Consider the following 15,119-nt stretch of genomic DNA (forward strand, 5'->3'; position numbering starts at 1 on the left):
CTCACCTATGCATGACCTTTCCTTAACTCCTAGACCTTTTGTCTGGAGCCCCGAGTGTGAATCTGCATTTCAGGGCCTAAAGAAGAACCTTGAATATTTAAAGACCATTAAGAGGCTGAGGCCCCATCCACACGGTGACAGATTTTTTTGAAAACGCAACTTTTTGAAAACGCATTGAAAACGATTCGGGTCCACATGACAGCATTTTCAAAAAAAATGTCCGTCCACACATAAACGCATCAGTGCGTTTTCGAAGATGGCTATAAGCACGCCAAACCATGTGGTGGCAGTATTGAGTCAAATTTTATCCAATAGGAATCCTCCGTGTTTTGTTGTCACAAAACGCCTGCAAGAATGGTGCCATCAACAAGGTTCATACATCTATCATGTTTGTACACACGGGCCCATAAATATGACGTCACAGCGATTTTCGTCGCAGGCAAGACGTCAGCATTTTTAAAAAGTTGCGGATACACCATCCACACGACAACGCAGACCCAGCATTTTTTTAAAAATCCACCTAGGCCAGCGTTTTCAAAAAGTTATCTGTGTTAGATATCTGCGTTGTCGTGTGGACGGAAGGCGTAAACTCAACCAAAAAGCTGTGTTTTCAAAAAGTTCCACGCATAGTGTGGATGGGGCCTCAATGCAAGGCAGGCTAGTTGGGCTATCTTTTTCAGCCGCTTCAATTTCATGCTCTCCTACCGACCTAGTTCTAAGAATGTTAAGCCTGATTCCCTGTCTCGTATGTTTGCTCATGATCATGTTGACCCTGAACCCAAGACCATTTTACCCAAGACACGTTTTGTCGCTACTCTTTCTTGGGAAGTGGAGGGAAAGTTAAGGCGGCGGCCGATGGTGTCACTGTTCCTCCGTAGTGTCCTGATGGTAAGCTCTTTGTGGTTCAGGCCCTCAGGGGGGAGGTGATTCATTGGGCTGTCACCTCGGTATCAATAAGACCTTGTTTGTGGTACAACAACGTGTCTGGTGGCCCAACATGGGGAAAGATGTTACTGACTATGTCAACGCTTGCCCTATTTGTGCCAGTAAAGAAAGTCTCTCACCAGAAGCATTCAGGAGAACTCAGGCCCTTGCCCATCCCTCAACGCCCCTGGTCCCACATCTCCATGGACTTCGTCACAGGGCTTCCCCCCTCTTACGGTAACACTGTGGTTCTTCTGGTGGTGGACAGACTCTCAAAGATGGTCCACTTTATTGCTCTCCCCAAACTCCCCTCAGCCAAGGAAACGGCTGAGGTCATGATGTTAAACATCTTTCGAATTCATGGTTTTCCCAAGGACATAGTCTCTGATTGTGGCCCTCAGTTTATCTCGCAGTTCTGGAAGGAGTTCTGCAGCCTGCTGGGCACCACGGTCAGCCTCTCCTCTGGTTTTCATCTGCAGACCAATGGGCAGCCTGAGCACCTCAATCAGGAACTGGAGACCGGCCTACGCATCATGGCTTCCCAGAACCCCGACACCTGGTCACAGAAATTGGTTTGGGTCGAGTTTGCCCACAATGCTCTTCCATCTGCTTCCATTGGTTTGTCTCCCTTCCTAATTTTTCATGGTGACCAACCATCTCTGTTCGAGAGTCCCTCGAACAGAGATGGTTGGAAGCATGGCCATGGTGAAGCCATGGCCATGTCCTCTGCATTGGCCATGGTGAGGCGCTGTAGGAGAACCTGGGAGTGGGCCCGCCAGAATCTCCTACGGCAGTCAAACATTTACAAGGCAGCCGCAGACTGTAAGAGAACAACCGCCCCACGTTACAGACACGGCCAGAAGGTTTGGTTATCCACCAAGAACTTACCACTACAGGTGGAGTCCAAGAAGCCCGCTCCCAGGTTTGTCGGTCCATTCCCCATCGCCAAAGTCATCAATCCGGTCACAGTCCAGCTGAAGCTCCCAAGGTCAATACGAGTGTAGCGGAGTTGGTTGTTTCCACTTCTCATTGGCTAACAAGTTGTTAGAGCTCCCCCTATGGTACGCTGGTGGTGGTGTGCTGAATACCTGGAGACCCCTTCTCAGTTGGTAATGACCGCGGCTGAGAGAGGTACGTGTCTGTAGCGGGTGGGATCAATCTTCCTTGTCGGGGGCTAGATAAATAGCTGTGACAGTCGTATGGTCTTAACTAACATTGTGCTTCACCGCGACAGTTTAAATTTAAGTTGTCTTTTCCCCTAATAGGTAGTTTGATGAGGATTGTGATCGCCATTGTTGTGTGTTGCCAGGTATGTAGCCATCCACCACCAGGTATTAACTAGTTTACTGGAGAAAACTTTTTATTTCCATTTTGTTTATTGATAATGACTCTTCAGTCAATCCATTTTATGTTAAATCGGTAATGACCGCGGCTGAGAGAGGTAGTTTGATGAGGATTGTGATCACCATTCGCACATGTTGTGTGTTGCCAGAATAAACGACTGGTGATTGAAAACACAAGAGTGGACTCATCATTTGAAGAAAACTAAAAAAAAGAAACACAACGCAAAGTATGAACCGCTACACGAGTCCACCCCACGTTTCATGTCCGCCACGTCAAGCCTGTCAGAACCAGTCTTCTCGTCCCTCCGTCCAGACCCCCTCCGCCCGCCTGGTTCATTGATGGCAAACCGGTGTTCACCGTTCGGCGGCTCCTGTCTGCTCGCCGTCGGGGCCGGGATGTCCAGTACCTGGTCGACTGGGAGGGCTATGGGCCTGAGTAGCGCTCCTGGATCCCGTCCCGGTTCGTTATGGATCCCTCCTTCATCCGGGATTTTCCTGCTGCCCACCCTGATGCACCTTGGCCTTCAGGGGCCAGCCCTTGAGGGGAGGGAACTGTCATGAACCCCGTCAGTCAAGTATTTTATTTGCTTCCCCATGTTTCATGTCTTGGCTTCCTGTTTTATTTTGTGATCACTCACCCCTATCTCTGTTCCAGGTTCTTGTCTGCCCTACCTCCTCCCCATCTGTGTGCCCCTGATATCTGATTGTGTCTCCCGCACCTGTGTCTAATCACTCCCCATCAGCCCTGCATGTACTGTATTTCCCCTTTGTGTCTTGTCTCGTTGATGTTCTTTGCCCACGTCCTAGCCTTTTTCCACAGTCCTTGTCATAGTTTATCATGTTTGAACCTTGCTTGTTTTTTGACCTTGCCGTTTTGCCTTGCGCCTTGGATACCTCTGCCTGGTTTGACTGCCTTATCTGTGTACCGACCCTCGCTTTGAATAAACCTTGTTTTTCTGCTTTACCGGTCCTTGTCGTGCACTTGAGTCCTGCCTTCCTGTACTACGTTCATGACAAATACAATATCAAAATCAAACACTTTATCACGTTTACCGAGTCATCGTCGGAGGGACTCCAACCCACTATGGTTCTTTACCGAGTCACTGTCGGAGGGACGCCAACCTACAATTCCTTTCTGATAACCCGATCTTATAAGATTATCACTCATCTCCCTTAGTTTAGTCATTTCACTGCAGAAATTTGGTTATTACAAAAGGTTTTCTGCTTACCTTTTTTAAATGTGGCCACTGGGAGATGAACAACAATGTTTCAGCCCAGATATGGTGACCTATAGGGGTGGAGGTAGGAGCACACAGGTAGACTACATCTTGTGAAGACGGTGTAATCTGAAGGAGATCAGTGACTGCAAAGTAGTGGTAGGCGAGAGTGTAGCCAAACAGCATAGGATGGTGGCGTGTAGGATGACTCTGGTGGTGATGAAGAGGGTTAAGGCAGTGCAGAGGACGAATGGAATTGTAGAAGCTGAAAAAGGAAGAGTGTTGCATGACTTTTAGGAATGAGTTAAGACAGGCTCTTGGTGGTGAAGAGTTGCTTCCAGATGACTGGACAACTACTGCTGTTTTGATCAGGGACACAGGTGGGAGAGTACTTGGTGTGTCATCAGAAAGGAAAGTAGATAGGGAGACTTGGTGATGGAATGAGGAGGTACAGGCGTTTATACAGAGAAAGAGAAAGAGGTTAGCTAAGAAGAACTGGGACACTGAGAGGACTGAGGAGAGTAGACAGGAGTACAGGGAGATGCAGCGTAAGGTGAAAGTAGCGGTAGCAGAGGCCAAACAAGGGGGTTATGATGACTTCTATACAAGGTTGGACAGTAAGGAGGGAGAGACTGATCTATACAGGTTTGCAAGACAGACACAGAGATGGGAAGGACATGCAGCAGGTTAAGGATGGAAGTGTATTCAAAGGTGCCAGTAGAGTGATGGGAAGATGGAAAGAGTACTCTGAAGAGGTGATTAACGAGGAAAATGAGAGAGAAGAAACACTAGAAGAGGTGGCATTGTGATCTATAGTAAGAGCAGGGAACAGGTGGAAGAGAAACTAGAGAGGTGGAGGTTTGTCCTGGAAAGGAGAGGAATGAAGGGTGGCTGCAGTAAGACAGAGTACATGTGTGTCTATGAGAGGGACCCAAGTGGAAGAGTGAGATTACAGGGAGAAGAGACCAAGAAGGTGGAGGATTTTAACAACAACAGTCCAGAGCGATGGAGAGTGTGGAAAAGAGGTGAAGAAGCATGTACAGGCTGGATGGAACGGGTGGAGAAAAGTGTCAGGTGTGATGTGTGATAGAAGAGTTTCAGCTAAAATGAAAGGAAAGGTGTACAAAACTGGTGAGACCAGCGAGGTTGTTTGGTCTAGAGACAGTGTCACTGAGGAAAAGATAGAAGACAGAGCTGGAGGGAGCTGAGATGAAGATGCTGAGGTTCTCTTTGGGAGTGACCAAGATGGATAGGATCAGGAATAAGTACATCAGAGGGACAGCACATGTTCAAGGTTTTGTAAATAGAGTCAGAGAGGCCAGACTGAGATGGTTTGGACATGTCAAGAGGAGAGATAGTGAATGTATTGTTAGAAGAATGCTGAGTTTTGGACTGCTAGGCAGGAGGCCCAGAGGAAGACCAAAGAGGAGGTTTATAGATGTAGCGAAAGAGTACATGAAGGTAGTTGGTGTGAGAGAAGAGAATGCAGAAGACAGGGTCAGATGGAGGCAACTGAGTCGCTGCGGCGACCCCTGAAGGGAAAAGCCGAAAGGAAAAGAAGATGCATATGTATATATTAGGGCTGTCACTTTAACGCGTTAATTAGATAAACTAATTACGCTGCAAATTAACACGCTATAAAAATTAACGCAATTAATCGCGAGTGGCAAATTTGGCCCATTGAGGGACCCGTAGGCGGCAGTGTTACATCACTTCGTCCCTGAGCCACTAGTCAAAAGCATGGTGACTGACAACAGAGATGGACGCAACACAGGAAAGCGAGGCAAGCATACTCGGACCTTTGGGCGGAAAGTTTATTTCTAAATAGAACAAAGACGGGACGATCAACAAAAACGCAGTGATTCTGCGTTGCCAATCTGCGCTGTAGACACCTCCGTCAGTCTGCCCAAGGGCAGCTGTGGCTACACACGTAGCTTACCATCACCAAGTATGAATGAGGAGTGAATGAATAATGGATCCGATGTAAAGCATCTTTGAGTGTCCAGAAAAGCTCTATATAAATCTAATCCATTATTATTTTTATTATTATTATTATTATTATTATTATTATTATTATTATTTGTACCTTTTGTAAAAGAGAATTTTCATATCACTGAAGCAGCTCCAGCCTAATGTATCATTTAAATCCAAAACATGTCAAGGACACAGAGTTATCTGTTGTCAGTTCCTGTAACGTTAGCTTAAGAAAAGCCTGTTGGAATTTTGCTATTGATGTTGCCTTATTTAGAGGCATGTTATACTATTCATTTTGAATTGCTGTAATAAATCAGCTTTAGTATTCATTTTGATTGAGTCTGCTTATGTGCCTATTTGAGACTCAGCCTTATTTTATTTCTGAATTTTATTTATTTTATTTAACTGTATTTGTATTGCATTTTTGCGAAATGCACCTGGCCTAACTGGTTTGCTGATGTGCTTGGCCTTTTTTCTTTTGAATTTCATTTATAAAGCACATTTAACCTATAAAAATGTGGATTTCAAATCCTCTCTTCTTGGTCTATTCTACAATTTTGTAATGTCCTAGAATTCAAATTCTTTATTCGGGTGCCTTTAGCAGGTATGAGATTAAAATGCAAATAATTAGATTAATTAATTACAAATCCTGTAATTAATTAGATTTTTTTTTTAATCGCCTGACAGCACTAATATATACAGTATATATGTGTATGTGTGTGTGTGTGTGTGTGTGTGTCTGTGTGTGTCTGTGTGTGTGTGTGTGTGTGTGTGTGTCTGTGTGTCTGTGTGTGTGTGTGTGTGTGTGTGTGTGTGTGTGTGTGTGTGTGTGTGTGTGTGTGTGTGTGTGTGTGTGTATTTTCTAGAGGTAACCACACACAAGTAAAGTTTGCTGCAGTTCCTAAGATTCTCCACATGTTGGCAGCAAATACTTCTAATCCATTACGAGGCTTTCTTGGTCTCAAGTGCCAAGTTTTGACTGAAGACATTGTCAAGCAAACATTTATGACAGAATTCTTGTTTTTAGGCTCCCTTGACAAAGTCATGAAACATAAACTCAAGAAAAGGTAAGATAGCCTTTAATGAAATACACTAGAGATATCACTCTGTTTTATATTGGTATTATCCAATGACAAAATAAGTAAATTGCAGAATGCATGCGCATTGATAGAATGTTTGTGTCAACAAAGAAAAAGAAAAAAGGTAAGAGCATGAAAGTGCATATTACTGTTTTATGTTCACGTTCAGTCTGAAAACAAGAAATAATTAAGTCAACAGAAGTGTACATGTTTGACACATTTCTTATCGAGGGACGTAAGCTCAAAAATACAACACAAATTGTGATTGGACGCTTGACACACTGTTAAAGATTGCTTTTCTTGGAGTTGAATGATGTAGAGTTCTCAGAGTTTGTGAGTTATGTGTAATTTAAACCAAAATGTTATTGCTCTGTGAAACTACTGTAACATTACAGGAAAATCTGAACTCAGTTGTGCAGTATTTGTGTCATACAGAAATATTCTGTAAACTGCAAAGCAATCTGGGAGAAATAAAAAAAAATTCAAAAGCACTTTGAGGGAATAGCATGATATTAAAGGGATGTACAGTTAACAAAATTTTACCTCATTTCACAAAGACGTGGCTTGGGGTCCTGAGGGTGGCCAGTTCAAGACTTATAGCTGTATAGGTTGCCTTTCACTCCACTGTCACTCAATTCCAGTAATTTGCAGGTTTACCAACCTTGTGTGTGTGTGTGTGTGTGTGTGTGTGTGTGTGTGTGTGTGTGTGTGTGTGTGTGTGTGTGTGTGTGTGTGTGTGTGTGTGTGTGTGTGTGTGTGTGTGTGTGTGTGTGTGTGTGTGTGTGAAAATATATATATTGGATAAAGAATCAATTTTTTCACTGAGGGACTAATAAAGGAACTTTCTTTTTCAAAAGCAGAACATCATCAGATGGTAAAAGAAATGTGCTGGAATTAAGCTTTGAAAAAATCTGCTCAACCATGATGACCACAGCTAAGATAAGTTAACCTCCACTGAGCAATATGCATCACCATTCCTTTTGTTAGTCAAAATGTTAGGAAATCACATATCATACTCATGGGCTCCCAGGGCCTCATTGCTGGCCCTTACACATGTTCGATCTTTGTGTGAACAGTTATCACACCTGACCTGCACTAGGTGCCTTAGTGTAACTCGCATGATGGTATCTGTGGTAAATTGTCCGTAGGTGTGAATGTGAGGGGCGGCAAGGAGACAATAATGAATGAATGAATGTTGTGAAGCACTTTCTGAGGACAATCACACAAGGAGAATGCTATTGGGTGATACTGTTGCACATTTACAGTTATACAATAAAGAACTCTACACAGAGGCTGGAAGTAGCAAATAACAAATATTTTGTTACCTTACTTTGGCAGAGTTTTCAGGAACCTGTACTTTCTACAGGTCTTTATTTTTTGACAACTTTTAGCTTTTATGTCCAACATATTCATATCATCACAGATATTGGTTTTATGTTCCGTTTACATATTCAAAATCACTTAAATAAATAAATAAACCAATAAACCAATGACCTGAAATTGTATTTCAGGTCATTGGTTTTGTCCTCAATATCCCAATGCTATAAAGCAAAATGTTCAAAAAACTAGATCATAAAGAAGATTTGTTTTTTCACCTTGTGTTCTACTTTATGGTCAGTCATAATGCTGATAATAACATACAGTTAATTTAATTTCTATAATATTAACGCCACATTTACACAACACAAATTCCAGTTAAATTAGCTTAAAAAATCCAGGAGACTTGTCTTCCAAATGCCTACTGTTTACTTCTAAAATTTGAGCATACTTCAGATGCATTCTAATTTTCACATGATTGAATAAATAGAATAAATACTTGTACCACACAATTACTTGTACTTGAGTAAAGAATGTGCCACCTCTGACAGCATATTTATTTCTAGGGAATAATAATAATTTTATATATATATATATATATATATATATATATATATATATATATATATATATATATATATATATATATATATATATATATATATATATGTGGAAGGTTAAGGTTAATGTGGTCCCCGTGGTAGTAGGAGCACTTGGGGCAGTGACCCCCAAACTGGAAGAGTGGCTCCAGCAGATTCCTGGAACAACATCTGAAGCCTCAGTCCAGAAGAGCGCAGTCCTAGGAACAGCTAAGATACTGCGCAGAACCCTCAGACTCCCAGGCCTCTGGTAGAGGACCCGAGCTTGAGGATGACACACAGATACCACCCCACAAGGGTGAGAGGGACATTTTTATATATATATATATATATATATATATATATATATATATATATATATATATATATATATATATATATATATATATATATATATATATATATATATATATATATATATATATATATATATATATATATATATATATATATATATATATATATATATATATATATATATATATATATATATATATCGGTAGAAGGATGCTGAGTTTTGAGCTGCCAGGCAGGAGGCCTAGAGGAAGACCAAAGAGGAGGTTTATGGATGTAATGAGGGAAGACATGAAGGTAGTTGGTGTGAGAGAAGAGGATTCAAAGGACAGGGCTAGATGGAGGAAATTGATTCGCTGTGGCGACCCCTGAAGGGAAAAGCCGAAAGGAAAAGAATAATAATAATAATAGTAGTAATAATAATAATATTCATTACAACAACAATAATAATAATAATAATAATAATAATATTGATAAATACAGTAAGAAATTATTTTTAAAAATTACAATAATTAGCATGTGAAGCTTCCATTGTCTATTATTCCCAGTGCACCTTCAACACATCACCTTTAATGTCTAGATTACAGAAACATTAGCTCTGATCAGACGCTCCTCAGCGTCATTTAAACCGATCGAATGGTGTCAAGAATCGATGAACTGGTTGTACTAATCTCGGCATAAAAACATGTGAGGGCAACGGTTTGGCAGATGACTCACTCATTTCCACATTATACTTCATAAACACCACCCCATACACGCACACAGACACACAGACACACAGACACACAGACACACACACACACAGACACACACACACACACACACACACACACACACACACACACACACACACACACAGAAGCGATGATTTTCTGTCACATCAGCAAGGGAACGTGAATGGACGTGTTCAAATACCAAAGTTCCCGCCTCACAGCCTCAAGCGCTCTTATAATTTTTGGGTTAAAGAGCGCTAAATTTCAACTTCCACCGTCACGACCTACGACAGGTGGTGTCATCTACTCAGTTTACCCGGACAGAACAAAACACCGTAACGTTCTACGGACCTGTGGCAACACAAATAAACACAGTTTACCATATACAGTGTAATTATCGAAAGCGAGTCGCTTTCAAGTCGACGTACAGTATTTGTTTGCGCGCAGCGGACGCGCTGTTAAGAGAAACTCTGTTGATTCCGTGCGCCAGTCTTCATCCTACTGTGTGCACGTTTGGGTGCGTGTTTGGTGTGCATGCGTTGTGCGGGAGAGCAGGACTAGACGTGACTGTTACTAATTTCCTCGATGCCCCAATGCGCTTATTGGTGCGTCCCTCCAACGTGTCACCACTTTTGGTGGATTACCCCAGATATCTTTCTCATCAGGAGGTGAAACTCCAGTCTTTTCTCTCAACTCCTGGCTTCACATTGTCCAGCTGCGGGCAAGGACCTCTGACAACCCTGGGGGGAACTTGAGACATCCAGAGAACAACTCAAGAAAATATTTGAAGCGTTTTATTTGTTAATTTCCTTACATCGAACACAACGATGTATTTATGCAGTTTGGAGTGTGGGATGAAGCTGTCTTTTGCATTGCCAACGTTTCTTGTTGTGGCACCTTTATTTTTGAGAGGGCTATGTGTTAGCGGATCCCACGGCTGCGCGTCTTGTGGGTGGCCGACGATGGACAGAGACGCCGAGCAAAGGTTGATGCAAGAAATCGCCAAACAGCAACTTTTGGACAAGCTGAACCTGAAAGAAAGACCAAACATCACTCAGACGTTGCCCAGAGAGGCGCTCCTCACTGCGCTGCGCAAACTTCACTCGGGGCGCGTCAAACAGGATGGTACTCTTGAATTAGAGAACAATTTAGGCTTACCTACAAGAGACCAAGGCTATGAAATAGTGAGCTTTGCAGAAATAAGTAAGTTTTCTATTATTTTTTCGCATTGCAAAGTTGTTCTTTTTCTGGTAAAGCACAATTTAAGTACGCGTTACGCATATCTGCTAAAATGGACACAAATTACATCAGGTTTTCTGTGTGCCCGGTTAACGGCGTTGGGTTGCTTAATGTTCCATAAAATATGGTAAATTTTTGTGATATAAGTATTTGCCATGAATATTTTAAACTTCAGCATGTTTGGAGGATTTGCTGTAAGATTAGAAGAAGGGCAAAGTCTAATGTGAAATGCTAGACAGGAGATCGACTTGATCGTTTTTTACTTCAAAGTAAAGCCACTGATATGTGATTTTAAAATTGATTGTAGCTTTGCTTGTGTAACACAGATGAAATTTTGTGAACTCACCGAAATATTAACTAAATGTGTTATTTTTAAATTGTCATTTATTCATAGATGAGACAGTGAACAGTGATGAGTCTCCGCTGAGTCTTACCTTCCAGTTTCAGCAGGAGCGTGGCCAAAGTATTCAAGTCCTCCAGGCTTCTCTGTGGATCTACGTTCGCTCCTCCAAGAACCCTCACTCTCGCCTTTCTGCACAGGTCTTCCTCCCAGCAGACGGTGGGGCATCCGAATCTAACCGTACACAGGTAATAGAAAAGATGCTGGAGGTCCAGGAGAGCAACTGGCACACCTTCCCCATCAAACGCAATTTGCAGGCTTTCCTGGATGGCAGGCAACAGCATCTGCAGCTAAAAGTCAGCTGCAACATGGATGGGAAGAACCTTTGCGCTCTAGATTTCTCACCTGACAACCCCTACCAGCCATTCATGGTGGCCCAGGTGCGTGTTCGTGACCATCACTCCAAACACTCAGTCAGGAAGCGCTCATTGCGATGCGGTGATGATGTTACTGTGTGTTGCAAGAGAGACTTCTACATTAAGTTCAAGGATATCCAGTGGCACGACTGGATCATTGCACCTGAAGGTTACCACATGAACTATTGCATGGGTCAGTGCCCTCAACATCTGTCTGGCTCCCCAGGCATTGCATCCTCATTCCATGCCACTGTCTTCAGCCAGCTGAAAGTCAACGGCATCAACACAGCTGCGTCCTCATGCTGTGTTCCCACCGAGCGTCGGCCACTCTCCATGGTGTACTTCAACTCTCAGCACAGCATTGTCAAAACGGATGTCCCTGATATGATAGTGGAGTCCTGTGGGTGTACATAGAGGAAAGTATGAGTATGGTGATGGTAATTTGTTTCAATGGAAGAAATTAAGAGCAATTGTATGTATTTCTAACAAACAGAAAAACACACATATATGAGAACTGAGGATTTTGTAAAGGTTTTCCTTTCAGTTTTTCTCTTTGGTAGATTTGGGAAATAGCAGGCGCAAAGGAAAAGATAATATTACCAGAAAGTTTGTTCCATGCCTTTCAGGTATTTTATAAGATGCAAAATTGAATTATCCGGTGTCTTGTATTAAATATTAAGAAATTAATTGTAATTTTCTATTGATGTTATAAGATGCAGGATGTAAAGAGATAGTTCGAGCCTAGACTTGGTTCAATCTCAGTAAGATTACTTACTGAGATTGAGTGCTGATATATTTATATAAGAATGCAATCACATATAAGGTAGCAGCCTCAACACAAATATGAAAGGTGTGAGATTAATATAAAACATTGTGATGGTCAGCAGATATGACCAGGGTAGATTAGTTTGGTCTCAAAAAACATTAATTTAAATCCTTTGTATGGTGCATATTTTAGAGACCAATATTCATTTTAGTCAAAATAGATTATTTATTATGTCTGTCATAATTACTGCTGGGATTCAGTTCAAAGTGGTAGGATTTATGGTTTATAGGAAATTAGAGGCAGCGGTGTTTCATAAGAGTCACAGTGTCCACAGACAAAGTATTTTACCTGAATGGCCTCAATAAATGCTTATTTTTTTTAAGGAAGAAGGAGTTACATAAATCCCTGAAGTGCCTTCTTCATTAACCGCTGATAACTAAGCACAACTTAGACATTGAGTATTGATTCAACCAAACAGCAAAGAGAAGCCAACAACTGCATCACTTCACCGTTTTCATTTTTATTTCCTTGCATTACTGAGTAATGGAGACTTTTAGGTGGACCTGTGATCTGTGACCTGTGTTAATATGGGCATATTGCATGTATTTATTACAACATCTTCCTTGTTTTTGCATCCAACAACAGTTTTATTTTAATTGTGGCAATCATGGGTTTTTAGAGCACTCTGAGAAACATTTGAGAGACATTCAAGCAGCTCTGAGTTCTGTGTGAGTAAAGGTGATGCTGCTTTCAGGTTGAGGTAATATTGATCACTGGCTTCCTCCCACCTTCAAAAGTCAGAAAATCAGTTGGGTAACTGTTCTGACAGCATATGCATATGTCTCAGCAATGTGAGCAAACATTTAGTTTTTGCTTCAGTCAGCTAATTTGAAAGTCTGTGCTGCGGGTGGGTCAGTGAGCATATTTTGCTGTCCATTGGCATGTATATCTATAAAGTCTGAAGATTACTTGAGGTGAAATAGAATTAGAAGCTTTTAATCTATGGAAATTTTCTATTTCTATTTTCTTTTATTTGAATTTGATTTGAAATTACCATTCGTATAATCACTGTTGCATTATGTATACAGTGCACCCTTGTACATTCATGCATCAGCACTCGCGACTACACCTCACCGCAATTTTGGTAAGCAGTCACGTGATACTGTACTCCCATTCTATTGGCTGACGGCATCTGGAAGTCCGTTACGTTCCGTGAGTCTCGGACTGCCATGAGTCTCAGATTTCCGTGAGACAGAAAAGTGCTTTAAACAGTCGATAAGAGTGTGGGAAAGGGTAATACAGATAGAAGGTATTTTAATATCAGTATGTGGAGGGTAATAAATGTTTAAATTATGGTAAATAATAGGATAAATAGTTTGTCGATATATCACGGAATTTGTTAATCGCGTGTGGTTCCTGGAACGCATTAACTCTGAGGAAAGAGGGTGCACTGTATGTCTAAATTTGAGTATACACAGTTTTCTCTTCAAAAATATGCTTAATTAGACCAAAATTCTGACTTTTTTTTTTTTACAAATGCCACGAAATATAAAACAAAAACGTAGGATTTGTTTATCGTTGGAAAAAAAATGCACCAGCTTTAAAAAGAGACAAATATTATAGTGGCAGTCATGTTATGTGTCAGACACCAGCACATGCCTTGTGTCATTTCATATCAGCAAGATTTTTTTAATGCAATGATTCATCAGATACTAATTTCACCACATTTTGTCAAATAATTTCAGAAATGTATTATTTTTCTCTCTGCTGCCTCTAAAAGCTGCACTTGCATTTTTTCTTCAGTTACACCAATTCTATTTTCAAAATAAGATTTTTTTTATTATTATTAATTCATCTTGAAAGTGCCTCGTGTTCAAGAATTAAATGTGACAATGAGGTGGCATCATTATTTAAGTTACAAAGCACTTTATTACCCCATTGTGTTTTTGCAAACGCTTTTGCTTGAAAGATCTTTTACTTGTAAATCATGAATGCAATGTAAAAAAGATGTTAAAAATGTTAATTAACTTATTTTTGTAAGTTCTAGTAATGTCTAGATATTGCATATGTTTGCAGAGGACACAGATGATCCAGGAATTTCTCTATACTGTTACTGGTGGTGCAAATTCAATCAGCATTTGAAATTTGACAATTAAAGTGCAGATTTATTTTTCATATTTTGTTTTAATTGTGCTATAGTTTAAGAGTGATGAATGATTTGCCACATAAATGTATAAAATTCTTCATTATTAACTGTAATGGTATAATGACAGTATATTTTAAATAAATGAATATATATTTGAAATCATTTCAGTTATTTCTATTCACTTTTAATCATAGTATCTCTCCTGTTCAGCTACAGTCACAACACACAACACTTTGGAGCAGGATGAATAATAATCTGTTTAAAATGAAGGTAGCAAAAAAAAGGTCAGGTATTTACACACATATTTTTTAATTACACACACGGGTTACAGGTTACAGGCCCCTGAACACAGCACACACTAGGGGCCTGTAGGCATGCACCCCTGTGTGTGTAGTTAACACATACTGTATATGTACATGTGAAGAGTAAAAAGAATTTCCCCAAGAGGGACAATTAAAGTACTGGTTATTATTATTATTATTATTATTATTATTATTATTATCATTTATCATCATAATCTACAACTTTTGTTTACATAAGATGTCTTAATCAGCATTATACTCCCTTTAAAAGTTAATATATTTTTATTTTTACTCTCTAATGCTTTGCTAGCCACTGTTCTGTGGAACACAGCATGAATAAACATTTCCCTGCTAAATGTGTAAATGTTGATTTACTGGTAAAAGTCAGCAATAGTCTACACATGGTCCATAAATCAATCAATCAATCAATCAATCAATCAATCAATCAAT

At 40.6% G+C, this 15,119-nt stretch overlaps 1 protein-coding gene across 1 annotated transcript; it reads left to right on the forward strand.

Annotated features, from left to right (window-relative positions):
* Nucleotides 1–10,126: 10,126 nt before the first annotated feature.
* Nucleotides 10,127–14,526, forward strand: LOC137594964 (inhibin beta C chain). The gene is made up of 2 exons (XM_068314692.1): nucleotides 10,127–10,663; nucleotides 11,094–14,526. Exons 1-2 carry the CDS (start codon nucleotides 10,288–10,290, stop codon nucleotides 11,867–11,869), a joined length of 1,152 nt encoding a protein of 383 aa, XP_068170793.1. The 5' UTR covers nucleotides 10,127–10,287; the 3' UTR covers nucleotides 11,870–14,526.
* The last annotated feature ends 593 nt before the right edge of the window (nucleotides 14,527–15,119 follow it).

Source organism: Antennarius striatus, chromosome 5 (genome assembly GCF_040054535.1).
Source record: "Antennarius striatus isolate MH-2024 chromosome 5, ASM4005453v1, whole genome shotgun sequence".
Taxonomy (NCBI): domain Eukaryota; kingdom Metazoa; phylum Chordata; class Actinopteri; order Lophiiformes; family Antennariidae; genus Antennarius; species Antennarius striatus.